Source organism: Podarcis pityusensis, assembly GCF_964106645.2.
Source record: "Podarcis pityusensis genome assembly, chromosome: 9".
Classification (NCBI taxonomy): Eukaryota; Metazoa; Chordata; class Lepidosauria; order Squamata; family Lacertidae; genus Podarcis; species Podarcis pityusensis.
In genome coordinates, this window is record NC_138034.1 from 72152677 (window position 1) to 72179242 (window position 26566).

At 47.3% G+C, this 26566-nt stretch overlaps 2 protein-coding genes across 2 annotated transcripts in view; both read right to left on the bottom strand.

Annotated features, from left to right (window-relative positions):
- LZTS3 (leucine zipper tumor suppressor family member 3) overlaps nt 1–26566 on the bottom strand; it is a 125224-nt gene that overhangs the window by 2601 nt on the left and 96057 nt on the right. The gene's annotated exons all lie outside the window — the stretch shown is intronic.
- Nucleotides 782–26375, bottom strand: UBOX5 (U-box domain containing 5). Its single transcript, XM_081020848.1, is given in 5 exon segments — nt 782–1316; nt 4891–5052; nt 7884–9063; nt 26063–26147; nt 26149–26375. Coding segments are annotated over 5 exon segments (1860 nt in total). The 5' UTR covers nt 26373–26375; the 3' UTR covers nt 782–1107.

The following is a 26566-nucleotide window of genomic DNA, read 5'->3' on the forward strand; positions in this document are numbered from 1 at the left end:
TGTACTTACATTGGGGCAGGTGTGTTCTACAGCAGGACCTTTTTAGTGGTTGGCCCTATATTTATGGAAGGTCCTCTCCCAGGAAGTATGGTCCCCCATCACTGGTGACTTTTAAAAGAACGCTAAAGACATCCTCTTTTCAATCTGCTTGTGATTATGTTTTTAATGAAGTTGTGTCACTCAACTGAAGGGGAATGATGTAGATTTTAATTTAACTTTTTAAATGCATATTTATTTTGCACACTGTCTTGGGAGGGCAGTTCCACTGAAAGGCGGCTTGTGAATTAGCAATAAAACACTTTCCCTTGTGTAAAGAAAACCACGAGATTTGAAAGCCCAAAGGAGATCAGCAACTTCTGACCATCATTTTTATTAAGGCTTATTATTTCCCCTGCTTCTATAGCCACCCCTCCTCTCCAGTTGCATAACAGAAATCAAGAGTGACAACAGATGTGTGTGTGCTTGCGTTTGTGTGTAAACACGCTGGCTTTTTATACAGATTGCACAACTAATGAAAATGGCCAGTCACCGTTCAAGCGTCTCATATGGAGAGTTGCTTGGTTTTCGGAAGAGGCAACCTATGGTTTCTGCAAGCTCCCCCCCACTCAGGTCGGATGTCAAATTAAGTGGCGGGTGCCACATCAGGTAGACTTTCCTTAACCACCTACTTTCCTTTCTATAACCAAAAAAGCTCCCTCTATTGACCAGAAGGCAGGGGAAATGAGGAATAAAACGCCGCAGAGGCCTGAGCCACCTGGAAAGTAGCAAAATAATGGAGCACTTACATGGACACACCACTTTTATATACAAATGACCTTTTTAAATTAGAGAAGCATATGGCTTTATTATCCTTTGATCGCTTTAGCTCTGGCACAACGCGCAACGCTGTAGCTGCATCGAGATTCTCTCCAAAGGCAAAAAGTCCTCTTCAGAACCTCGCAGAGTTTCCTTTTGCAAGGTCTCCCATCCTGGCACGACTCAAAGGAGATGGGGGGAAGCGTGTGGAACAGCCACGGGTCTCTTCTGCTCCTTGGTCCCCCCCCCCCAACAGCTCACTTTTGTTTTGTTTTTCATCCAAATTCCAGAGAAAGCGTCGTGAGAACGGTGTCAGAAGTGGACCCTCAGGATGTCGTGCGTGGCAACCAGCCTCTTGCAACTCATGCACAGTATCGATAAGGACTTCTGCTTCTCAGCCAAGCAAGAGCGGCACACCAGGTGGCCGCAAGGGAGCTGGTAAACGGGCTCCGTTTTGAAGTACACGGAGAAGGTCCGGGAGCAGGAAGAACACCCTTGGGCCGAGTCACTCCTACTGTGCTCTGCAAAACAAAGGAGGAAGAAGCACATGTGAGTGCCCTTGGGGTCTCCCGGTCAGAGTTACAAACCCAAATAACGGGAATTCCCACTCACTGTTGGAAAACGCCCTGGGGGTGAGCATGCAAGGCCCCAGAACTCTGAGCATCCTCCAGTATGCGCAGCTCTGGAGAAGGCATTCTCCCCTCATCTCCAGTGCGCTCAGCAGCATAAACCAGCTGGTATCATGCACACCAATCTTCTAGCTTACACAGCAAGAAGCTTGAAGCATCCTAGAGCTAATCTGCTATTTATTTACACACTATGTACAGACAAAGGCATAATGGCGTCTGTTCTCTCCAGCTCGGAGAGAACAAACAGGACAAGTAAAAGTGAAAGTACATTACAGTGGAAGCTCGGGTCGCGAACGTGATCCGCGAGGGATGCACGTTCGCAACCCGCAGCGTCGCATCTGCGTATGTGCGGGTTGCGATTCGGTGCTTCTGCACATGCACAAAGCGTGATTTAGCACTTCTGCGCATGCACGACTGCCGAAACCTGGAAGTAACCCATTCCAGTACTTCCGGGTTTCAGAAGGTGCGTAACCCGAAAAAACGCAACCTGAAGCAGCTGTAACCCGAGGTATGACTGTACAGCGGAAGAAATAAGACTGTCTTCCGTTTCTCACGCTCTTCTCAGACAGGCCTGTGATTTATAACAATCTCATCTGCAGAATCGGGCTGTGTGAAATACTAACACTCACTGCAGACACCACCAAGTAGAAGCCTAAGCACCTTTTGCAAGACCCAGCCTTTGGAACTCTGGTCAACGTGAGTCGGGAAAGGGTGGGGAAGTTTGATAAAATATTATGTATTATTGTTACTGCGTTTATATTCCCCCTTTTCTTCCAGGGAGCTCAAGGATGGCATACATGGTCCGTCCGTCCCCTTCTCACTTAATCCCCCACAACAACCCTGTGAGATAGGTTAGGCTGAGAGGCAGTGACAGGCCCAAGGCGACCCAGCAAACTTCAGCACAGAGTGGGGATTTGAACCCTGATCTCTCCCAGGTTCCTAGTCTGACACTCTAAACGCTACACCACCAGTCTGTTTTTCAATCTATTTTGCTATTGTCACCAGCCTCTGGGATGGAGGAAACTATCATCTCTGAATACAGCCTGACTCTCCTGAGACATGCACTCAGAACATAGGATCTGTATATATCAAGGAGAATGTCAACATGCATATTAGATAATGAAACCACTCAGAGGATTGTTTCCCCGCCCTCCGAACTGAGGAGCACCTCTGAGGCCACCGTTTTCTGGTTACCTTCTTTTAAACATATAAACATGACTTGAGGTCCCGCCTATTTGACCGCAAGTGCTCAGCAAATCTACACAAGTGAATAAGCCAAATTTGCTTCCTGTCTTTTAAGGCATGCCAATCTTGCAGAGCACACATATCCTGGGTGGATGAGGTCCAGGGCTTCGTCTAACGGCTCTCTGATGCAGCTTCTCTTGGCAGGAGAAACACCACATCGTTGTGGAATTCATAGCCACAAGATGTGGCTGTGGCCACAATCTTGAGATGTTTCACCCCTTCTCTCATAATACTAGAACTCAAGAACATCCCGTGCAGCAGAATGCTGGAAGGTTCAGGACAGGCAAAAGGAAGTTCTGTTAGGATATTTCCGTTCCACCTTAAGAAGTGGACAGGCTGTTGTGAGTCACAGCCTGTGTACTTCCTGCTCTCAGGAAGTTTCTGTTTTGTATATAGCTTTTGTTTTCTCTCTGTTGCCTGGACAGGAAGGCAGGCAGTCATGTTTTTCCTTTTTTCTGACCAACGCTGAATAAAGTTGTAAATATGCTCTCCTGGGTGCATCTTTCGTTGTGGAAGCTCTGCGAAAAGGGCGTGCATGAGTCCTGGAATGTGGACAGCTATTTCCGAGGCTCGTGTCGCTAATTGACTGATACTGTTTCCATGGGAGACCGGGAGACGACGTGGGGGCACGATGGCCTTTGTCTCCCTGGCAGTATCCCAACAAGTTCTTCTTCCTGCAGCACGTGGTTAAACTCACACCCGCAAGAGTGATGGCCACCAACCATGGTCACAGTCTAGTATATGGTCACAGTCTAGTATATCTGAAGGAGCGTCTCCACCCCTACCGTTCTACCTGGACACTGAGGTCCAGCGCCGAGGGCCTTCTGGTGGTTCCCTCACTGTGAGAAGCCAAGTTACAGGGAACCAGGCGGAGGGCCTTCTCGGTGGTGGCACCCGCCCTGTGGAATGCCCTCCCACCAGATGTCAAAGAGAACAACAACTACCAGACTTTTAGAAGATATCTGAAGGCAGCCCTATTTAGGGGAGCTTTTAATGTTTGATGCATTACTGTATTTTGTTGAAAGCCGCCCAGAGTGGCTGGGGAAGCCCAGCCAGATGGGTGGGGTATAAATAAATTATTATTATTATTATTATTATTATTATTATTATTATTAGGCTTTAAACAATTAGACAAATTCATGAAGGGCTACCAATGGCTACTAGCCAGGATGACTATAATCTACTTCCAAGGCTGGAGGCAGCCATCCTTCTGAATATCAGCTGCTGGAAACTACAGGAGGCGAGAGGGCTGTTCTTGTGCCTTGAATCCTGCTTGCCGGTTTCCCACAAGCAACCGTGTGACCACCGTGAAGACCAGATGCGGGACTAGGGGTGCCACTGGCCTGATCCCGGAGGCTCTCCTTGTGTTCTTATGTGTGATGGCCTGGGACTCGGGCTCGGAACTGGAGGAGTCTCAGTCTGCACCGGATCCTCTGCCTCAGGCGGCATCTGAACAGAGTCTTGGGCCTGATTCTGAAGAGCCCCAGTCTGCACAGGTTCCCCTGAAACAAGCACCAGCTGGGCCGAGTCAGGGGCCTGAGCCTGCCCTGGCTCCAGATGCGGGGATTACCTCCTTGCCTCCAGCTGGGCCATCACTTACAGCTGCTCCACCACCGATTGGGTCAGGGGAGGCTGAGGCGGCCTCTGGGTCTAGTAACACACTGACGTCTCCCGAGCTGCAGACTCAGGTCTGAGAGAAGGAGAGACCTGAGTACTCGCAGGAGGAGTGCTCGCCTTCAGGTAAGACAGGGAGGTGAGTCGCTGGGGGATCAGGACCAGCCGTTACCCCGTCAAGAGATAAAAGGTTGTCGTACCCTGCCCCAGGTTGCGGGAGCAACATTGCTGCTTGCTGGAACCTGCCTGTTACCCTGTGCCTGACCTTGCCTGGTTTCCTGCCTTGGCCCTGTTGGACTGACTCCTCGTGGAATCCTTGGATTCAGGACCGGACCTGGAAAGCGTTGCTTGGGTTAACTCCCGGGCCCAGCACAGTATGAAGTGATCACTTTCAGGAAACATTTGAAGTTAGACCTGGGGCTGCAAGTTGCCCACCTATGCAATCCACGTCTAGCTAGGCTGCTGGGCAGCCGAGGGCTCTTCCTCACACAGCAAGCATTAGGAGCGCTTTGCAAACTTTGCCTCCCACCACCCCTTTCCGAAAGAGGAAGGCAAGAACCGCCGTTCCCCAGGCCAGCAACCTTGCAGTGTCGTGCTGCCTCTTTACCGTGTCCACTGCTCGCGTTCCACGGGCCAGGGCAGCCGCCGCCGGTGTGTGGTTGCTGCTGCCCTTTCGTCAAGCTAGCTGTGAACAGCGGCATGGAGCTGAGCGCAGAGTTCAAGGCGCTATCTAAACTGTCCGAAAGCCTCTGTTCGTGAGAAAGCAGATCTGCGGAGAGATTTGCAAAATCAAAATCATCATCATCTGGAAATAGTCACTCTGGATTTACAAAGGGAGCAGGCAGCAAAACAACGGGCAATTCAGTCTTTCATGCTGTGCTGCAATAAAAAATTAAAAAGGCAAGTTTAAAAAATAAAATGGAAGGATTCCAGCGCTCTTCTTCCTACCAGCGGCTAGGATCCAATGTTCTCTGTCTGCTAGCGCAGGGGGTCGATAAAAGGAGTTGCACAGCAGAAGAGTCAAGGCAGAGACTCTGATCTGAATTCCCTCCTTTCCACCCTTCCAAACACATGTTCAATTAATGTTTTAAATCCTAATTAAGCATGTGGTCAACCAATACCCAACACCCCTTTTTGACAGCCCTGGATCTCCCCAGGTCAATACAGGCTGCCTTGACCCACTTAAGGAAAATCACACATTGACCTGACCTATGTCTGGAGGTTGTGCACAGCCTAGCGATAAGGGGGAAATGGGATGGACTCCTTATGAAGCAAAGAGCAATCACTTGTAAACAAGAAGCAGTGGAGGGAAGAAGGAAAAGTAAATAGATTTGGCAGAAGTAACTGACTTGCCACTGCTCGAATGTGGCAACAAACTATGGCTGTGGCGTATCACGAAGCTAACAAGCCGCCGTGAGTTTTCGGTTGACGGACTTCCTCCTCTTCCTTGAGGCCAGAAGCTGAATAAAAAACAATAACCGCAGCTTGCTGTATCATCCCAACCCAACCTTAACTTGACCTTAACTACGGCTAGCTTGAAACAAGCCAACTTCAAACGGAAGTTCAAGATGCTGGCTTGTTTTACCACAACTTACTGGACAATGTAGCGATTTTTCATTAAGGAAAAGTGAAAGCTTCCGAACACCCCCTTGCAGATAAGTTGGAGGGTGGCAAGGGGCACAAGCCCAAGTCTTGTTGATTTGAAACAGGAAGAAGAAGCCTGAAGACCATGAAGCTGTAATGAGCTTTGTGGCAAAATCACAGTTACTTATGCATGTTTTAGAAAACAAATTCTGAAAATGAAGCTAATCCTTTTTCTTTTTCTTTTTTTTTTTAAAGGAGGATACACATTTTGTAACCTCATCTCTGAAACAAATGCATTTCCCCCAGGGGTTATTCAAGCGTGCACAGTACTGGCACCCTTTTTTTGTTGTTATTAAATAGTGCAGCACTTACTGCAACAACTTGATGTACCGGCACCTATTTTTCTAGAAAAAACACACTGTCTGATACTGTATTATTCTGGAAAGATGAGGGCACTTCAAGACTGTTGTTCTTTCCAAGTGGCATCCAATCACACACCAGCAAATTTAGGGCGTGCAATTGTACCTAATTAGTGCTCTTCGGCAACAAACCACCCCAAAATTGGACTTTTTTGCAGTAAGGAAATTGAACTGCAAAGTGTGAGATGACATTTATTTTGATGCAAGGTCATCTCCCCACCAGGCTAACAAATCGGGATGAATGCTCAACGAACGTGATTGTCTGGGAATGCCATGGGATGGTAAGCAGAAAGGCAGGAGGCAATCCACAAGCTGACAGACGGCTAAAGCTGGGCAATAGAAAACCTGGGGTGGAATATGGCATTTTTACCTCCTGACCACTATAGGGACAAAAATACTGAAATATTCAGTGGACACTGCCCAGTTTTGTTTCTTATATTTGAAATGATGGGGTCTAAAGACTCTTTTAGAGAGGTTCTCAGATACTTTTAAGATCAGAATTCCCTATTGCCCAATGGAGACGGGCAGAATGAACAGGCCTGGAAATATCAAGGCTCAAACAAAACAGAAAAGGAGGCAAAGAGTAATGGAGGTCATAAAATCAACCAGCAAAAGAATGCAGCAGAGTCAAGAGGAAGGATGCGTCCAAAACAGAAGACAGCTCCCTGTGAAAATGGCCGGGACATGATGCCACTCTAACCATCTTACAGCTGCGGCGACAAAGGCGTAGCTTATTCCTGCTGCAGCGGTGCTTAATTTTCCAATGCTGAAAATGCTCCCATTTTGTGAATTCATTGGTAATAATCTATGGATGCCAATTGCAAATGCAACATTAGGAAAGCTGGACAGCTTCAAGGTTTTTAACTGTTATCTGCTAAATTAGATTGCTCTCCAGGGCAGTCTTTGCCAACCTGGTGCCCTCCAGATGTTTATTTATAAAAGCATTTCTGTGCTGCCTTATCATAATGGTGCACAACGTTAACAACTTAAAACACCATCCCAAACGATGCAAATAACCATTAAAGTGACTGGTTAATCAGTTTAAACAGCTGCATGGGCCCATTGCCAAAAAAATGTCCTCAAGAGATGTTTGAAACTCAAAAGGCAAGGATGCTGGCTGAACCTCACAGCAATATGAGACCAGCAAAATTGCATGCCTGACTCCCTAGTTGAAGCCATCCCGGCCTGCACAACACTGGGGACGACAACAACAACACCACCCCTCTGAATGTTCTTGGTGCTGGCAGGAGCAGATGGGACTTAAAACATCTGGAGAGCAGCAGGTTGACAAAGGCTGCTCTAAGGAGCCAGAAAATTTCCTGATGCAAACTGAAAATTTATCCATGCAAACTGCCCCATGCAAACTATCCAATAATATAGTTTGCATAGGAAAGTCATTCCCCCCCCCACTCCCACAGCTCTGCTCCCCATCCACTCGCCATTCAAAGAGTCACATTATAGACCCGTACAGTCAAATAAAGCTTTTTTAAAAAATAAATAAATAAAAGGAAAAAAGAGGATTTGAATGAAGCAGCGCCAGCAATCCAGGCTGTTCGCCAACAGGCTCCTTCTGCGTATTAAGAGGACAGAGGAGTACCTGTCGAGCAGTCCATCTGGGAAGAGTTGGCATCGCAATCGGTTTTCATTTTTTTAGCACGGGACTCAGAGGTAGACGTGGCAACAAGGTTTGTCGCGGGGAAACGGAAGGGCTCCGTGCTGCTGCGTTGGCCGCCCGGCTTCTGCTCTACGAGGTCCATTTTCCTTTTGAGGGAAGACATGGCTATGGAGGAAGCTACCACCGTCCCCGTGGCCTGAGCCCTCCCCAGGAGGCGAGTGCTGGGAATGCTGTGCTGGAGCAGGAAGTGGTCTATCCTCGCCTTGAGAGAGGGGTGGGGCAGGGGCTGCGAGTGCTGGCTGAAGGCCACCCCCGTGAAGGGGTCACTGGGCACTCTCCCCCAGGACGCCTCGCTCCGGTTGCACTTCTCCAGCGTGCTCTGATCGATCACTTTGCCCGAGGGCAGCAGCATGGGGAGAGTCATTACCTCCAGGGTGATCGGGTCCAGGAACTCCTCGGGAATGTCCGGGATGGCGTCCATCAGCTTCTGCTCCTGGCTGTCCGGGTTGCCAAAGGGCGCCTGGTCGCTCTCCATTGGCGACGGGAGGCCGGCAGCCTGCCCTCCAAAGCCTTGCACGGCCCGCAGCACGTCGTCCACCACCTCGTGGGGGCAGGATTTGGCCGGCTGGCCCCAAACCTCCACTTTCTTGATGCAAGGGAGACCGCCACCAGCCACATGGGTGATGCAGATCTTCAGGTGCGAGACGCAGCTCAGGGAGCTCGGGCCTTTGTTCCACAGGTCCAGAGACGCTGAGCCAGGGAAGGAGAAGAGTGTGTCCATCTGCTGATGGAATGGAAGCCTCGGCCGGAAGCCTCGGTGGCTGAAGGTCACTTTGCTTTGATTCTTCAGCACCGCTTTGCCCACCAACGTGAAAGCTTCCTTGTCCAACGGGGGCTGAGCATCCAGACCTGAGAAGGGAGAGTCCGAACTGCTCCAAGAGGCTTTGCTGGGTGAGGTAGAAGTGAAAATATCCAGCCCAGTGATGTTCTGATAGCCGCCGGAGGAGACGTCTATATTAATCCGGAAGATTTCTACGTTGAAGGGGAAAGAGAGAGTCACGTGGACCGGGGGCTTGATGAAGTATTCGCAGCGGAAGCCTCGGTTTCGTTTGGCAAGGTCTTCTGAGACCAGGTTTTCTACTTCGTATCCGTCAGCGGAGATCTACGGGTAGAGAAGAAGAGAAGAAGAGTATGGATTTGATATCCCGCTTTATCACTACCTGAAGGAGTCTCAAACCGGCTAACATTCTCCTCTCCCTTCCTCCCCCACAACAAACACTCTGTGAGGTGAGTGGGGCTGAGAGACTTCAGAGAAGTGTGACTAGCCCAAGGTCACCCAGCAGCTGCATGTGGAGGAGCGGAGACGTGAACCCGGTTCCCCAGATTACGAGTCTACCGCTCTTAACCACTGCACCACACTGGCTCTCAAAGAAAAGGACTGACAATCTTTCCCGTAGTCTTTGCATGCCATGCCGGCGTAACAACACAGAAAGAGACTGGAATCCTGCAGCAGCAACAAAAAAGGACTCGCCCTCAATGAAAGCTCCCATGGATTTCAACAGGAGAGTTAAAGCACATGCTTAAAATTCTCCGATTGAAATAACTGGGAGTGGAACATTTAACTTTCTTTACCACATGCCCCTAATCTCTCCACCTTTTTATTGTGGCTGATTGGCTCGAGTTACACAGACACACTTTGCACCCCACCGAAAGAAGAAAAAGTTAAAGCGGGGGGCATCTGTTTCAAAAGAACCTCTCATCACCCCGCTACCTTATTCTAAATCTGCAAGTCCCCCTCCTCAAAAAGTGGGATGCCCAGCTTAAATATCCCAAGCAGATACACTCGTACAACCTTCTCTTGAAAAACTGGAGGAGGAAAAGCGTGCAAGGAGCTCTCTTGGATCAGATCAAAGGCCTCTCTGCTCCACCATCCTTCATCCTTCTCCTCAGTGGCCGATGTCTCCAGGTAGCCCTCAACCTCTGGTGGTGTTCAGGGGAAGACTCTCTCTAAGCCTGAAGGTCCCACCACAGGGGAGCTTTGGTTTTTCCTCCAGTACTAAAACATCTGCCTACAAGAGAGTGCAGCTGACCAAGCTGTAAAGTAGCAAGGCCACTGACCTGTCTTGCTAGTACTCTAGTTTCTGATCTTCCATTATGATGTCACTTCCCTGGCCAGTGACTTGCAACAGGAGGCAGTCCAACCAAATTCACGCTTTTTTTTTAGCTCCACCAGAAACAAGTACAGTATCTGAGCCAGCTATAGTTGGGTCTATTTCTCCTTCAGGCTTTTGCTGAGCTACTGATTTTATTAGGGGTGGGGGAACAGCTGTCTGATCATGATTGTAGGGCCAAGGTGGACCTACCAGTCCAAGCCGAAAGTGGCAAGCTGGAAGAATCTAGTTTTTGTTTGCAGGGTGACGCTGGTGTGGTGACAGGATTACAGAACCCAACCACCTGCTGCTTGATTAGGCGGGTTACACTGCACAGAATGATCTGCTGCAGACGTTGACAACCCCGGGTGTCATTAAGTCACATTTTCTCAGAAAGGATATGCATGAGCAGCAGGGGCAGCAGAAGGAAGCCTCCATGCATAAGCAGTGTCAATTTAGTTCTGCAACCAGCCGCTGAGTCAAAGCACTCCTTGATCTCTAGAATGTTAACTCCTTTGACCCTGAGATGCTGCAACCAAGTCTCCACCCTCTGCTTTCTTAACCTGGAGCAAGGAGGGTTGTTGGGGGGCGGGGAATACCTTGTTGCAGTGAATTCTTGGCTTGAATTGCGGGAGGCAAACATTTATCACCATCTTTGTGGCTCAAGGTGGAAACCAGCTCCCCAATCTTCAACTTGGCTCTAAAATAAAGCACATAAAAGTTTTTTAAACAAACAAACAAATAAATAACTGTGGTGAACAAGTGATGTGACAGAACTTGCCGCTTTGATGATAACATTTGTTTTGGTGTTTTGAAGATTGCATTACAGCACAGTAATGTTGTGTTTTAACAAAGCGATGCCCAGGTCTAAATAGGGCTTTCCAGGCCTTGGAAGATCGACTCACCAAGCCAAGGTTGCAGTCACCGAAATGGAATGTCTAGTTGCCATTTTGGACGGCTCTAAAGTCCTATTTTTCAAATGATGGACTGGCTGTGATTGATTAAACATCTGGCTAGTTCAGAAGACAACCCTGAGCCAGGTTAAGAACTCAGAACTTAAAGAGAAGAAAAGTCATTTGATCCAGGGACAGTCCACACACACATATAGGCTCATTCCGACCTCTTTTTCTTAATGGCTGCTGCTCCTGCTCAGGCTGCACGGAAAAAGCATTTTGGTCCCAGAAATTCATTCCAATTGTGCAGACAAAATATAACAGATAGAATTCTACAGGACGTGGTATTAGTGTGTGAAAACAGTCCAGATCCAGTGATCCCCAGGCATCCACCTCTGGATGACGGAGTTGTCAGGCGCCATCCTGGCACCCAGGCATCTTCATTTGGTCTCATGTGGTCAAAAGCAAGGTGCAAAATGTGCCTGGTGCCCTGCTAATTTTGAACACTGCACACCCCTTACTACCCTGGAGCGTTTGGGCAGGTTGGCATGTGTGCTTGGACTCTGTTAATGCCTCTTGCTTGTCTGGATGAAAAACAGAGGTGTGTGTTTGTGTGTGTATATAAAAACCAGCCAACTGTACCATAATATTTACGTTCATTGATCCAGCCACAACTGTATGTGCCCCCACCCCCAGAAAGGGAATAAGGGCCTTGGAATAAGTTTCCCCCACCCTGGATGTAGTGCATGAAAAACTGATGTAGCTAGGACCCGCCGTACTACAGTATGGTTACTAGATTTTTTTCAATGAATCCGGGGACACTTTTTTTTTTTTTTGAAGCCGAGTAGCAACAGGGAGTCAGTAGTGGGGATGATGAGGCAAAAGACCCTGGGCCCAAGCACACATGCATATTGTATAAAGGTGCAAAGGCCTTCTTTTGCACCCTGTGAAACATAAATGCGCAGAGGTTTTTTTAAAAAAACTGGGCAACGGCACACCGCCTGCCCGTGACTCCCGTGCCTTCCCCAATCTCCTTCCCCCTTCCCCCTTTGTTTTGGCAGATCAGGGGAGGCTTGGGAGCCATTGCCCAGAAGGCGCCATCCTGGTAGTGCAGTTGGCTCTGGCTGGCTTCAGGAGCTGCTCGCTGCCGTGGCGCAGGAAAAATGGCGGCCGCCACGGCAGCGAGCAGCTCTTCAAGCCAGCCAGAGCCAACTGCGCTAACAGGCTGGCTCCAGGCTGCGGAGGCTGCCACTGCCACGTTTCCCAGGAACAGATTTGCAAATCTGGGGACATTCCGGGGACTGAATTTGTCCAGCGACAGATTTGCAAATCCAGGGACTGTCCCCGGGAACCAGGGACGTCTGGTAACCCTATACTACAGCTCTGCTTCTATCATATCAGCTCAAGCAGGATGGATGAAAAGATAGTCCTTGGATGTGAGAGCAGAACCTGCAGTCACAGCCAGGGTTGATGACCACCATCCCTCTCCTCAGGAAACAGAAGAGCCAGTGTGGCATAATGGTTGGAGTGTTGGACTAAGACATGGGAGACCAAGGTTCAAATCCCCAGTCAGCCCCGAAGATCACTGGGTGACCTTGGGCCAGTCACAGCCAGAATTCTACAGGACGTGTTGCTGGTGTGTGGAAACAGTCAAGATCCAAGGTCCCCAGGCATGCACCTGCAGATGTTTGAGACGTCAGGCACCATTCCTGGTGCCCAGGCATCTTCCCTTGGTTGCAAGTGGCCGATAGCCAGATGCGAAATGTGCCTGGCTAATTTTGAACACTGCTTTCAGCTTGGTATCCCTTTTGAGTTTCGTCAACACCCTCCCTGGTTTAGCTCAGCAATAACTCCCAATATACATTTAAATGAAAAGGTCTTTGAGACGGATCTCTGATCCATGATTACGTTGACACTGAGAAGGCTCGGTTAGTTCCCTCCTCAAGCACGAAGCCTGCCTACTGGCAACATCTTCCGATTCCCTTCAACAAGCAAAATCTTATCTGTTTGGGAAGGGGGAATCCAGGACAGCAAAGGCTGAGTGCTGACAGAAAGGTAGCAGGTCTAGCACAGTAGATCTCAAAGGGTGAGGAAGGAGACGGCAAGTGCAGTGGGAAGATTCAAGGACAATCAAAGAAACATTTAGTTTGGTTCACTGGCTGTCGTGCAGAAGTTTTAGATTGGGTATTGGAACTGAAGAACGAATTAAGAGCTTTTGGAACGAGTAGCACCAACTGAATGCCAAGGACTGGTGTGCAAGGCTGGCATACTTGGTCAATATCTTTACCCAGCTGAATGAGCTCAATGCCAGTATGCAAGCCCACAATGACAATATCCTCGCAGCTACAGACAAAACAAGCTGCATTAAAAAAAAAAAAAAAAAGCTTCAACAACATACCCTGAAAATGTTCCCGCAGGTAAAAAGACAATGAATTACATGGCCTCGTACAGGAACAGCTTGCAACACTGGTAGAAAAGATTGACCATTACTTCCCATCATCTGCAGAAAATTTAGACTGGGTTAGAGACACCTTTGCAAATTGCAGCTGTTCAGGACTGACATTGAATGAGGAGGAAATGGCCTGCGTTTTAAGTGTTTGTACCTTGAAAATGAAACACAGGAGTATGCTACTGGACTCTTTTCGGATATACAGCCAGAAACCATATCCACACCTCTCTTCAAGAGCATGGGCTATTGTTCTGCAGTTCTCCATGACATATTGTTGTGAACAGGGATATGACAAGTAAAGAAAGATTGGAAAAGAGAAAGGCTTCTTTGTGTTGATGAGATCAGAGTTTGCCTCAAATTAGACCTAATATGAATGACATTACCTGGCAAAAGCAATCTCACACCCCTCATTGAGTTTGTATACCTGCTTAATGTACATACCTGTATGTAAGAGGCTCATTTATAATTATATTTTGGAAATCACATTCTTATTTAGCTGGACTGTTTTATACTTTCTGGATGTCCCATGATCATATTATAAAGTAGTTGTGTTCTATGTTATGAATCAGGCACTGGTAGTTGTTTCTTTTTTTGTCTTCCAATGTATTTATCATAATTTTAAAAATGGTGTGGTGCAAGGAAATTTTTATTCTAAAGGTATGTCCCAGAGAAAAACGTTTTGAGAACCACTGGTCTAGCAGGATGCAAGGGGTGCTACGCTCAGCTTCATGTTGTCATGGAAGGCCAAAACTAGATTTTATTCTACTTGTGCTGTCATAAGATCCCACCCCTCACTTAGCCAATGGGAGCATCTCCCCTGGCCTCAAAGTGGTGGAATTTTCATGGGGATCTCATATGAGAAGGAAAAGGTTAGAGTGACCTTGCCCCCCTGGGCACTGCACTCCCGGTGAACAATGCTCCTTCACTTATTAAAAAGAAATAAAACCTGTGCGTATTGAAGAGCTGACCAAAGACCCATCTAGTCCAGCATCCTGTTCTCACAGCGGCCAGCCAGATGCCTGTAGGAAGCCAGCAGGCAGTTTCCTAGCCACGCAGTTAAGAATGATGTCTACTTTGACTCCGAGTGCTGCAGCAAGGAGCGTCTCCTAAAGGTTTTCCAAGGAAGGTATCCCAGAAATCTAACAACTTGAGGTCATGCAGCAGGTGTTGCTTGTACCTTCCTATTGCAGGAGCGATGATGGGTGAGGAAAGGTCCCTAAGGTGGGAGTGCAGAAGCAGGTATAGAGATGGAAAGGCATTCATTCCACTAGCCCACAGATGAGATGCTTTGAGGGGAACAGGGTGGTGCAACAAGCCTTTCCTCTCCATTATGAGGCTGCCCAAAAGGACCCTTGCTGTCCCAAATTCGTCATATGTCTGCTGATGCCCATTTTCTCCTTTGAGTGAAAATTCCTTGTGTGGTGTTCTACCAAATCCTTGCTTGTTACCCAGCTCTACATCCCACCCCTCTCCCCCAAAACCTAGTTTATCTTAGGAGCTTAGCCACAAAAGTCAAGTGAAATGCAAGAAACATTTTGCTTTCAGCCAAGCCTATGTTGTAACAGACTACATAAGCCTTGCAAACTAGCCAACAGAATATTCTTTTTTTAAACAAGCCCGTGTGAGCAAACATACCTGCATTGCCATTTGTGGCACATCAAAAGCTGTTTAAGGGTCAGGGGCTTCCATTTTACAAAAGCTTCCTTGCTTGAATGAGATTCATACTTGCCAGAGTGGAGTAGCTATTGACAACACTGCCCCGGGCTGTCCAGGAAGCTAAAAGACACCACTACCACATTTCTGCATTTGAGAATTATGCCCCTTTGCCAGGAAAGCATTCAGCTTATGGAGCCAGATGAAAATATGTATGAAACTTGGAAACAGCTATAGGTCACAGCCCAATTTTAGCTTTAAAGTAGAATGCTGCTGCCTGTGCCCCTGCCAAAAAAAATAATAATCTGAGACTTTCTAAACCCTACAAGCCTTGACAGAGGGAAGCATGCAATGCTATAGGGATGTTGACAAAAAAAATCATGAAAAACCCCTTTCAAAAACTATATGCCACCTGTAAAGCAAAGGCAAGGCAATAAATCCCATGCCACAGAAAAACTGTGTATGAATAGCAGTGGCTCTTAACATTATTTGCCTATATTTCTGAAATTGGGAATCTTAAGTGGGCAATTCCTTATTAATTAAGGAATTGATTAAGGATAATTCATTATTAATCACTGTTTTGTGCACTCAAGATCAATAAATGTGGATTAATCCATTCAAAGTGTGTTCCAGTCATTCATTTGGAACAGCAGAAAAATCCACCCATGACCTCCACCCAGGAATTCTAAACAAGAAGGTGATTAAAGTGTAATAAAGGATGGTGGAAACCTATTAAGTTTATGTGAACACTCCATATTACCCACAATGCCTTTCCTAGAATCATAGAATTGTAGAGCTGGATGGGACCCCAAGTGCCATCTAGTCACAGCTAAAGAATCTCTGGCAGATGGCCACCCAAGCTCGGTTCAAAAATTTCCAACAAAGGAGAGCCTCTTCTAGAAGAGATTGTAAAAAACAAATACACAGTTTAAAATGCCAAGCACTTTACAGCATCACTCTCGCTCACATTTCTCCTAGCCCACCCGGTTATGTAGGCAAAGGTAATTCTCATTTTGCCGATGGAGAGTAAGACTCATTTAGAGTGATAAGTGAACTGGGGATTACATCTAAACATTACCACTGGACTGCATTGGTACCATTAACGCTTGAAGAGCTTTCCCTGCTCCCTGTTCACTTTCAAATAAGCTAGCTGTCACTCCAGGGAGGAAAAAGAGCACATTTAAAATTCTATTAGAATAAACATTTTATTTACAGGATAATCACTGCGAGACATTCGCAAGCTAGGGACCATTTCAGGGGTATGTTGCCATTCCTAAGAATGCTGAAGCACAGACCCTGCAAAGAGATGCTGGCAACCAAGCAGCTTCGAAAAGGTACATTATACAGCAATGCTAAACTACCTAGCTACATTGCCCGAGACCAAGAGCATCAGTGTGTGAGGAAACTTTTCAGAATTTTGGTTCTGAAAACCTGCAGACGGGTCACTGACTACCTATGTCATCTAAAGCGCCAAACACTTTGTGGTGTAAATAGCTCAGCTTTTCCGACCGGCTACGTCTGAGCAAAGGCAGCCACTCCCAGAAGGGCAGTTCTACCACTACATATCCCATTTGATGGAGTTGCCTCCTTTTCAAACTGTGGAACCCCAGAAGGCGTTTGGTGCTGTAGCAGTAGTGGTTCTTGCTAGACACCTGGACGGCTAGTTTCACATCCTGGCCTTGCAACTCATTCAACCAAGGGGCTGGAGCTTCACACGAAGAGGCCTTGGGTTTGGTTAAAGCATTCAAGATGGCGCTCGTCAGTGGAACTCCGTTCGAAAACATAAAATGATCCCAAGTGGGTGGGGGTGGATCCTGTGGCAATGGGGTAGACGTTTCTATCTTGCTTTCAGTATTATTCATGGGCGATTGGCTACTAGATCTACTGTTTAAAAGCTGACTCATCAAGTCATCTGTAAGGGAAACTCCACTTTCTTTCAGCTCCAATTTTACAACTGCCTGAGAGTTAAACGGCAACGGCTTTCGGTCAGAGTCGAAACGAATCTCCAAATCAACAGATCTGGTATGAGGCAAGAGCATGTGACTTTTGACATACTGGGGCCCACCCAACATCTCCCCCAGTAGAGAGAGAGCTTCAGTCGATTCCGGCTTCGTTAAAATATCCTTCTTGGCAACGTTCCACAGCATCTCTGCTACCTCTTGCCTAAGCCGCGGCTCAAGGCGATGGCCTGTGTAACTGGGGCATTCAATCTCCACCGTGCCATCCAGAGTGAACAAGTCCTTGCTAAGGTCAAATTCACTCTTGCTGATTAATTCTGCAAACTCAGGACCCAAAGCGTAGTCTATCAAGTCGTTTGGGAATCGCTCTGCAAATGCCAGAGCTAACAAAAAGGTGAGGAAATGCTCCGGGAATTTCTGGATTTCATGCATCTTTGCGCGCATCTCTTCCTCGAGGCTGGCATAAAGCTCCTCTGCATTGGGGGGCTCATAGTTCAAGCACCCAAATGACCACAAGAATTTGGCAATATCTTTGCTCCGGCAATAAGAAACTCTGGAAGGCAAAGAGGCAGCAACAGCGTTCATAATCCTTTCATCCAGATAATGCAAAGCCGAACAGGCAAGGGTGATGTGCATAACACCTTGAATGCCTATAGTTGGTATCATGGGAGGAACAACATTCCCAAGCTGATTCATAAAGTCAAGATGAATAACATGAGTGTAACGGTACATCTTGAGGACATTCACCAAGGCAAAAGAGCTCATGTCTGACATACGGGCAGAGACTTTATCTCCAATTTTCCGCATGGTATGTTCTGAAAGACCATTGTGTGACTTGAAGAACCCTAAGCAAATGGCACCCACTTCCTCTAGATTGAGAGAGTCCAACTGTTTTAACACCAAGAAGTCTAATTTCTTCATTAACTCTTCAGGGGCTTTACGGCCTTCGCCTATGATGTAGACCAGCTGGACCACGTGGGGCAAAGAGAGTTCCTTCCAACGCACGTTGACACAGCTCAGCATGCTCTCCAAGTACTGGGGGACGCTGCGGCCTAAGCAGCGCCACAGGTCAGCCACCATCAGCTGCTGGTCTAGCGTCATGCCCCAGACCCGGCGGCAGCACTCCGCTTCGTACACATTCAACATAGAGTGGGAGGGTGGGATGGCCAGGCAGACAAATGCTTCTAAAACCATCATGAGCTCAGAAATATCAAAGAGCTGGACCTTCTCAATTCCATAGCGGCACAGCACAGCAAACCTTGGGTTAGACTTCATGCTTACTTGTTGTTCAGCTGGCAAGCAGCTCAGCTTGAAGAAATGCTCTGCGATTGCTCTTGGTTTCAGGCTACTTTTCAACACAGAGATTTTCTGCAATATCCGGTCACGTTCTTCCATGGAAATGGGCTGAGGGAACTCGTCTCGGTTGTAGCACAGAGATCTGTATTCGGGCCTTTGCTTCTGGAACAGCCTGATATCTTCCTTAGGGTCATAAGCCTCCACGTCAGCTGCTTCCCCGTTGTCTTTCACAGGGTCCAGTTTAGTTGGCTGCTCCAAAGAAGGTCGGATGGGCCGAGTGCGATTGCCTTCCAAATCCAGCAGTGTGTTCTGCGTGCTCGAAAGCTTCCGTGAGCAGGTAACGTTGCAGGCATTCTGTAACGGTTTGGCACTAATCCTGGGACAGTCACTTTCTAGCGAACCCTCCTCCAAACTTCTCGAGGCTTCCTCACGAGATACGGCTTTGGTTCCTGGGTAGGCGGATGGATTAAAAGATACCCGGTATTCTGCAGGCTTCCAGAGTTTGAGCATGGTGGCGGGTTTAGAGCTCTCTCCCGCCTCTTTGGTGGGCTGGCCGCCTTCTTCTGCCTTTCGGAAGAATACTGTCTTGCCCCCAGCCTTGCTTGTAGTAGAAAACGCAGCTGCCCTGCAAGGCTGCCCTGCAAATCTTCGGCATATTATCCTCGTAGCCATGGTCACAATTACCAGGTCAGAAATGGTCCCAGGTACTGAAAAAAGGGCAGATGAAGAATGAGTGGCTTTCATCCGTCATGATGGCTTCTCTTTTTCTTTTTTAAAAAGACTTAACCGTTTAACACTATAGTAAGACATGCCCTGAAAGGCAGCATTTACCCAGCACTTCAAACAATCTCAGCACATGGATATCCACCAGAAAGTTGACTATACTCAGCAGCCAATAATCCTGCTCCATCCTCTCACGCAACCAAGGTATTCTGCAAAAGTGAAGGGCAGGTCCCTTATCTTAAGAGATTAGGTGCTCCGTTACTACAGGAATCTCTTTCAGGACTAGAATACGCTATGAATCCATACATTAGTGCATGTCTATGCAGATAATATCGTACGTTAACTTCTAATATTTAAGGTTTGTGCAAATCTTTAGTATGAAAGAAGCAGCAACCCCCCTTAGCAGTATGCGGCCTACAGTGGTTCTCAAACATTTTACAGAAGAAATTCACAAATAGCATTTAAACAAAGATTTAGGACACACCAGTTGGGGTCCATTCCTGACCATAAAGTAACAACTCTTTGTGCTGCCTTTATCCTGCCTTTGCAAGCTTGAATGACTAGTGTGATCAAACCTCCCACATCCACTATCAGCGGCTGAAGCTGTTGCTGGCTGAAGTGGAAATGGATCCAATCCAAAGTCTTAAAAAGTGCAAGAAGCAGGGCTGTGATGTTCAGACTTCTGACTGACTAATCAAATGCCCTGGTTAATTGTTTTCAAGCAAAAGTCCTTAGAAAAAGCACTATCAAAAGCATTCTCACTCCCTTGCAGGACTATTGTTTTTATTCTTTTGAAATGTTTCAGGTCTTTGGAAGACAAAGGTACTGGAGACATGCTGGCCCCAGAAAATGAGAAATAAATGATAGTTTAAAATGCCTTTTTTTTTTAACAGGATCACTCAGGTATCTAGAAGCTGTGAAGCCTTATCTGGCTGTTCTTTAGGCACAGATGCTCAACACAAGATGTAAAAAAATGGAAGAAGGAAGTTCTTGAACGCTCTACCATGGCTGAGGGCTACCTGAATGCCCCACGCACAATGGGCCTGCTGATTCAGTAACAGTCCATATGGCTTTGGCAAGAGAAGATGTCTTTGGATTCATGCCCGAAGAACCACCTTACATTCAGCAACATCCAGCTTTCAAACAAAATGGCAGTTCCATTTTGAATGTACAGTGGTACCTCGTTGAGCATCCAGGATCCGTTCTGGAGCCCTGGACGCTTGGCGAAAGAGACGCTTGACAGAGCGTCACTGTGTGCGTCAAGCGGTTTTGCGCTTCAGCACATGTGCAAAGTGGCAAACCCGGAAGTAACCCGTTCCGGTACTTCTGGGTTTGCCATGGACGTCCGCCAAAATGTACGATCAAGGGGGTGGATGTTCACGGAGGTATGACTGTATTTCCAATGAATTCATATTGCTCTGGATGCAGCAAAGACCAGAGGCTTTCAGCACATTTGTATGTCTGCTACACAATGACAGCGTGAGATGTCCCTGGTTTGGTTCAGACATAATCTGGTTCAAACTATGATTCAAGCAAGCCAGGAAATCCATATGTAGAAAGAGGAAGAATAGGGAGGTGGAAACATGATGTCTGAGTTAAGTCCAAAGGATTTTGCTTAGCGTTAAGCACAACTTAAAACTACTACTGCAACGTTGATTTCAAATGCTAAACCACAGAGTTGATGCAGTGTAACTGATGGTAAGGAAAGTGAGCCAAAAAAATGGATTTGGTGTTAAAAAGGTTTTCAGTTAGCACTCCAGGAACTGCCACCACTTCCCAGAAGGCAGTTTTTTCAAAGTCAAGTCAGTGAAAAAGACCCCCACCCCCAGCCAGCAAAACCGCCATTAACTCTCTTCTGTGTCTAATATGCTTACACAGAGGGTTACTTAGAATCAAAAGAATGGTGAAATAACTTAACAGACGCCAAAGTCTAGATGTAGTACTATAACTAAATTTATGGTGTGACCATACTTGGAATACTGTTTACCACATCTCAAAAAGCATAGTGGAGGCCTGGAAAAAACAGTAACCAAAATTTTCACTGGCCTGGCACAACTCTCCTTTGAGGAAATATTACAAACATTTGAGACTATTTAGTGTAGAACAGGCGTATGGAAAGTCCATTTCGGGGGTGTAATCCAGCCCGCCAGTTGGTTTAATATCTGGCCCCTATGGCAGTCTATCTCCTGGGGTAAAATCCTAAAAAAAGCTCAACAAGCCCAATCCTAAAAAGAAAGGTCAACAACATTGGTTGGCCCTCACACATGTTCACTTCATCAAATCTGGCCCTCTTTGAAAAAAAGTTTGGGCACCCCTGGCATAGAAGAAATGTGAAAAGAGGGAGCGTGGAAAACATGTGGAGTAGAGAGATATTTTTCCCCCCTCCCCACTCTGATATAATACTAAAACCCAACGAGGTTATCCAATGAAGATGAATGGTGGGAGATTCAGGACAACAAAGTAGTATTTTAACTGTACAGTGTTTAGCTAATCTGCTGAATTTGCTTCCTCAAAATGTGAACGATGTGTCAGAGTGGGGAAATAATAGCTATATAATCATATAATTGTAGAGTTGGAAGGGATCCCGAGGGTCATCGAGTCGAACCCCTGGCCATTCAGGAATCTCAACGAAAGTATACATGACAGATGGCAATCCAACCTCTGCTTAAAAAGCCTTAAGGAAGGAGAGGCCACCACCTTCCACCCCACGGTCGAACAGGTCTTACTGTCAGAAATTTCTTCCTCATGCTGAGTCGGAATCTCCTTTCTTGTAACTTGAAGCCACTGGTACGCGTCCTACCTTCCAGTGCAGGAGAAAACAAGTTTGCTCCATCTTCCATGTGTCAACCCTTTACATATTTGAAGATGGCTATCATATCTCCTCTCAATCTCTTCTGGAGACAGTACTCCAGGTGTGGTCTGGCCAAGGAAGAGTAGAGAGGTACTATTACTTCCATTGATCTGGACACTAAACTTCTGTTGATGCAGCCTAGAATAGCGTTAGCTGCTGCATCACACTGTTGACTAGGATTAAGCTTGTGGTCTGAGTTAAGTAGTAGCAGGGCTGGTCACAACTGAATTCAAGAACCCTATTACAGCTGCCCACCCACCTCAGGACAAATTAGGCTAGGAACCAAATGATCCACATGAGGATAGAGGCAGCTTATTTAGCGGACATATCAGGAGAGAGACTACTGGTACACCTAGCCCAGTACTGCCCATCTTAAACGACCAGCAGTTCCCCAGGGTGGGATACAGAAGATGGTTCTCAACACTTACTACAGGCTTCCTCAACCTCGGACCTTCAGATGTTTTGAGACTACAATTCCCATCATCCCTGACCACTGGTCCTGCTAGCTAGGGATCATGGGAGTTGTAGGCCAAAAACATCTGGAGGGCCAAGCTTGAGGAAGCCTGACTTACTACCTGATCCTTTTAAATTGAGATCACAGCAACCATGAAAACCCTATGATCTACCACTGTGTTAAGCTCCTCCCCAAGCAAACAAAACCCTGATGAATTGCAAAGTAGAACACCGTATTTTTGCATTGGCCTGAAATTCTCTTTACACTCTTGTTTTACAAAATATAGATAGCCTGAGACGCCAATCTGAAGGCTGATGAAGAGAAGAGAGGTTCTTTAAACCCTTGCTCTCCAGCCCATTTCCTCATCAAAATTAAGCTCTCAATGCAGCTCTTTCTCTGAGGAAAGGAATACATACAGATTTTCTGTAAAGCAAGTAAAATAAATTCTGTTTCAAAAACTAGCAGAACCACACAATATGCTGTTCTGTCAGTAGTAATTGATCATAGGCGAGAAGAAAAGAGTCTGTTGCTGCCACCTGGTGTTGAGAAAGTGGAGCCACCACAGAACCAGAAAAAAGAAAGGCCCAGAGCTTACATTTTATTTTATTTTTTTGGAAAACCGCTCATATTTCTAGCCCATCATGCAGTGGGCAAAAGCAAAAAATGTCAGAACAGTATGCCTATAATACGCAGGCAGGACTAATTGATTGGTTTCTTTTTCCTGCATTGCTACAAGAAGTTGCTGGGCTGGTGGGGAGGAAATAAGTGAATTGAGAGTAGGGAGGCCATATTTGTTAAGACAGTAGAGAGAAAACGGGGCTTCTAGTGCCTTTTTAGGGTGGCTCATGCACATCTAGGCAAGTTGAATCAAAGTGCAAAAGATGCAGAAAAGACTGCAGCCTGCAGTGGAAATGGGTTAAAAGACACCTGCCCGTATTCTGTGTTAAGAGGGCCCCATGTAGTTTCTATAGAAGGACCACTGTGCAGTGAAATGACTCATGGTTTCAGTTGTATCTACACGAATGCACAGAGTATAGAAAACAAGTAAGATGAATTGGAGCTTTTAAAACAGGATGGCAAATATGACCATGTAGGCTTTACTAAAACCTGGTGGGATGAGACTCGTGACTGAAATTGCAAAATCTGTTCAAAAGGAATACATCAAACAGAAAGGGAGAAGTGGCAGCATTATAAGTAAAGGATGTTTACACTTGTGAAGAGATGCATGACTTGGAGCATGAAAGACAGTTTGAGAGTATATGGGTAAAAACTGTAGGAGAGGGAAACAACAGTGACCTTACTGAAGGTGTCTGCTATAGACTTCCATGACAGACTTGGGTGATGCCCTCCTACAGAGAAGATTACAAAACATTCAAAAAGGAGTCATGGGAGATTTCAACTATTCCGATATCTGCTGGAACACAAGTTTACTGTTAGGTGGATTTGTAGCTGGTTGACCAACCGAGTGCTCACTAACAGTTCCTCACCATCCTGGGAAAAAGTGACAAGTGGGGTGCCACAGGGTTCTGTCAGAGGTTCACTGTTGTTCAACATCTTTATAAACTATTTGGATGAAGGTACAGTGGTGCCCCGCAAGACGAATGCCTCGCAAGACGGAAAAACCGCTAGACGAAAGGGTTTTCCGTTTTGGAGTTGCTTCGCAGGACGAATTCCCCTATGGGCTTGCTTCGCAAGACGAAAATGTCTTGCGAGTCTTGAGATTTTTTTTTCACTCCCCCCCCCCTTTATCTAAGCTGCTAAGCCTTTAATAGCCTTTTAGCAGCTAATCCGCTAAGCCTTTAAGCCTTTAATAGCCGCTAAACCGCTAATAGCGCTAATCCGTTAAGCCGCTAATAGGGTTGCTTCGCAAGACGAAAAAACCGCTAGACGAAGACACTCGCGGAACGGATTAATTTCGTCTTGCGAGGCACCACTGTATTCAGGGGATGCTCATCAAATTTGCAGATGACACAAAACTGTGTCCAGTTCTGAACATCACAATTTAAGGAGGATATTGATAAGCTGGAATGTGTGTAGAGAAGGGCAACCAATATTAACAAGGGTCTGGAAACCAAGCCTTATGAGGAACAGTTGAGAGAGCTGGGTATGTATAGCCTGTAAAAATGGAGACTGAGAAGAGATATGACAGCCATCTTTAAATATGCAAAAGATTGACACATAGAAGATGGAGCAAACTTGTTTCCTCCCACTCAGGAGGGTAGTACCCGTACCAATCAATGGCTTCAAGTTACAAAAAAGGAGATTCCAACTCAACATCAGGAAGAACTTTCTGACAGTAAGAGCTGTTTGACAGTGGAACGGACTCCCAGTAGAGGTGACTCTCCTTCCTTAGAGGTTTTTAAGCAGAGGTTGGATTACCATCTGTCACGTATGATTTAGTTGAGATTCTAGCAGTATAGGTGGTTGGACTAGATAATCCTTGGGATCCCTTCCAACTCTACAATTATATGATTTCCAAGAAAGAGGAATTTATCACCTTCTGTATGCATTCAGTTTGTTTGTCCTTGCCGGTGATGTATTAACAGATGATATATACCCAAAATAATTCACTTCACCTTGTGTGCCTTGTCTTATTTAGCTTATAAAAGTTCGGCCTCTGTATTTTATGTATAGTGCCTCATTTACAGAAAACCATTGGAAATGTGATTACTACTAATTTATTATTATAACGGAGGAAAAACATATGCACAGGCTCCACAGGGAATGTTAGGCATTCTTTATAATCATATTACACCATGCACAAGAAATCTGCAGGTGCCTGGTGTCTGGACATGTGATAGCTGCCATTGCAGTGCTGCTCTGCAAATGTCACCCCCGAAAAGGGCAGAATACACATGGCGGAATATCAAGACCTCCTTGGTTGGCCCTTCTCTGCCTGAGACCTAAGAGATGGCTGCTGAGCAGACAATCCTGGGCCGCTAGACGATGGGCGGCTTCACACGCTAATCCATAACGGTAGCATTAAGGAAAGTGCCTGCTGTGCAATCTGCATGCGACTCACTCCGCTGAGAACGTAAGAAAAGCCCCTCAGGATCAGGCCAATGGCCCATCTAGCCCAGCATCCTGTCCTCATGGTGGCCAACCAGGTGCCTCTTCTGGGAAACCTGCAAGCGGGACCTGAGCACGAGAGAAACACTCTCCTCTCCTGTGGCCTCTGGCAGCCGGCATTCAGAAGCATCACGGCTTCCGACCGCAGAGGGCAGGGCATAGCCATCGTGGCTAGGAGCCATTCATAGTCCCTGGTGCTCCCTGCAGGTGTTTCCACAGACACGAATTTGCTACCAATTTACCCTGAATTGTTATTATTTTAAGAAAAAGCAGCCTTTGGCCCCTCCCTGAAGGGTAAATTGGTATCAATGAAAGTCTGGAGGTGCCAGCAGAGAGATGGCATTGGGGGGGGGGAAGCACCTGGGGTCTATGAGGCAAACACGGGGGGCGTGGTAAGCGGGGGGGGGAGAGCACCGGCCAGATTACGTCACACCCAGATGATGACGTGTTCCCCAGGGTCCTATAGCGTAGAGCCGTGGGCGGGGGCTGAGGAGAGGCGACTGTGACGTGCCGCGCAGGGGCTCCAAGCATCGCCCCTCCCCCCTCGAACGCGTCACCCTCCCCCCGCTTTGTATGGTGGGGGGTGTATTTATTTTCGAGAGGGCCGCCCCCCCTCAGGACACCGACAGCGCCTCCTCCTCTTCCTCGGCCTGCCCTTCACTCACCGGGAACGGCGCTGCCTCCGTCCTCCTCCTCCTTCCTCCGCTGCCGCCGGGTCTGGCCCCTGTCAGGCAAGCCTCCTCTTTCCCCGCCCTGCGCGACCTCTCTCCTCAGGAACGCTTCCGGTGCCTCCCGCTTCGGCCGCGCACTTCCGGGAGAGGCCCTACGGAAAGCGGGTGGGCTCAGCTGCCTTCGCGTGCTTGACGTTAAGTGCTGGAGCTGAGGGAAGGGGGGGGGAGTCAGCATCCGCGCAGGCGCGCCGAGAGAAAAGTTCTGTTCTGCGCAGGCGCCCGGGTGCCTCTCAGCTGTGCGCATGCTCCAGCACGGGGAAAGGGGCGTGGGGAAAACCGCCGCCGCCGCCGCGCAGGCGCAAGAGGGCGCCGTCACCCCGGCTGTTGCTAGGGGAGAGCGCGGTCGGCGTCGTCAAGGGGCGCTTCCGCCATGGGGCCGGTTCAGACTGCCTGTTACCCAGCGCCGGGCCTTCCCGTTACTTTTTTGGGTTGCGTGAC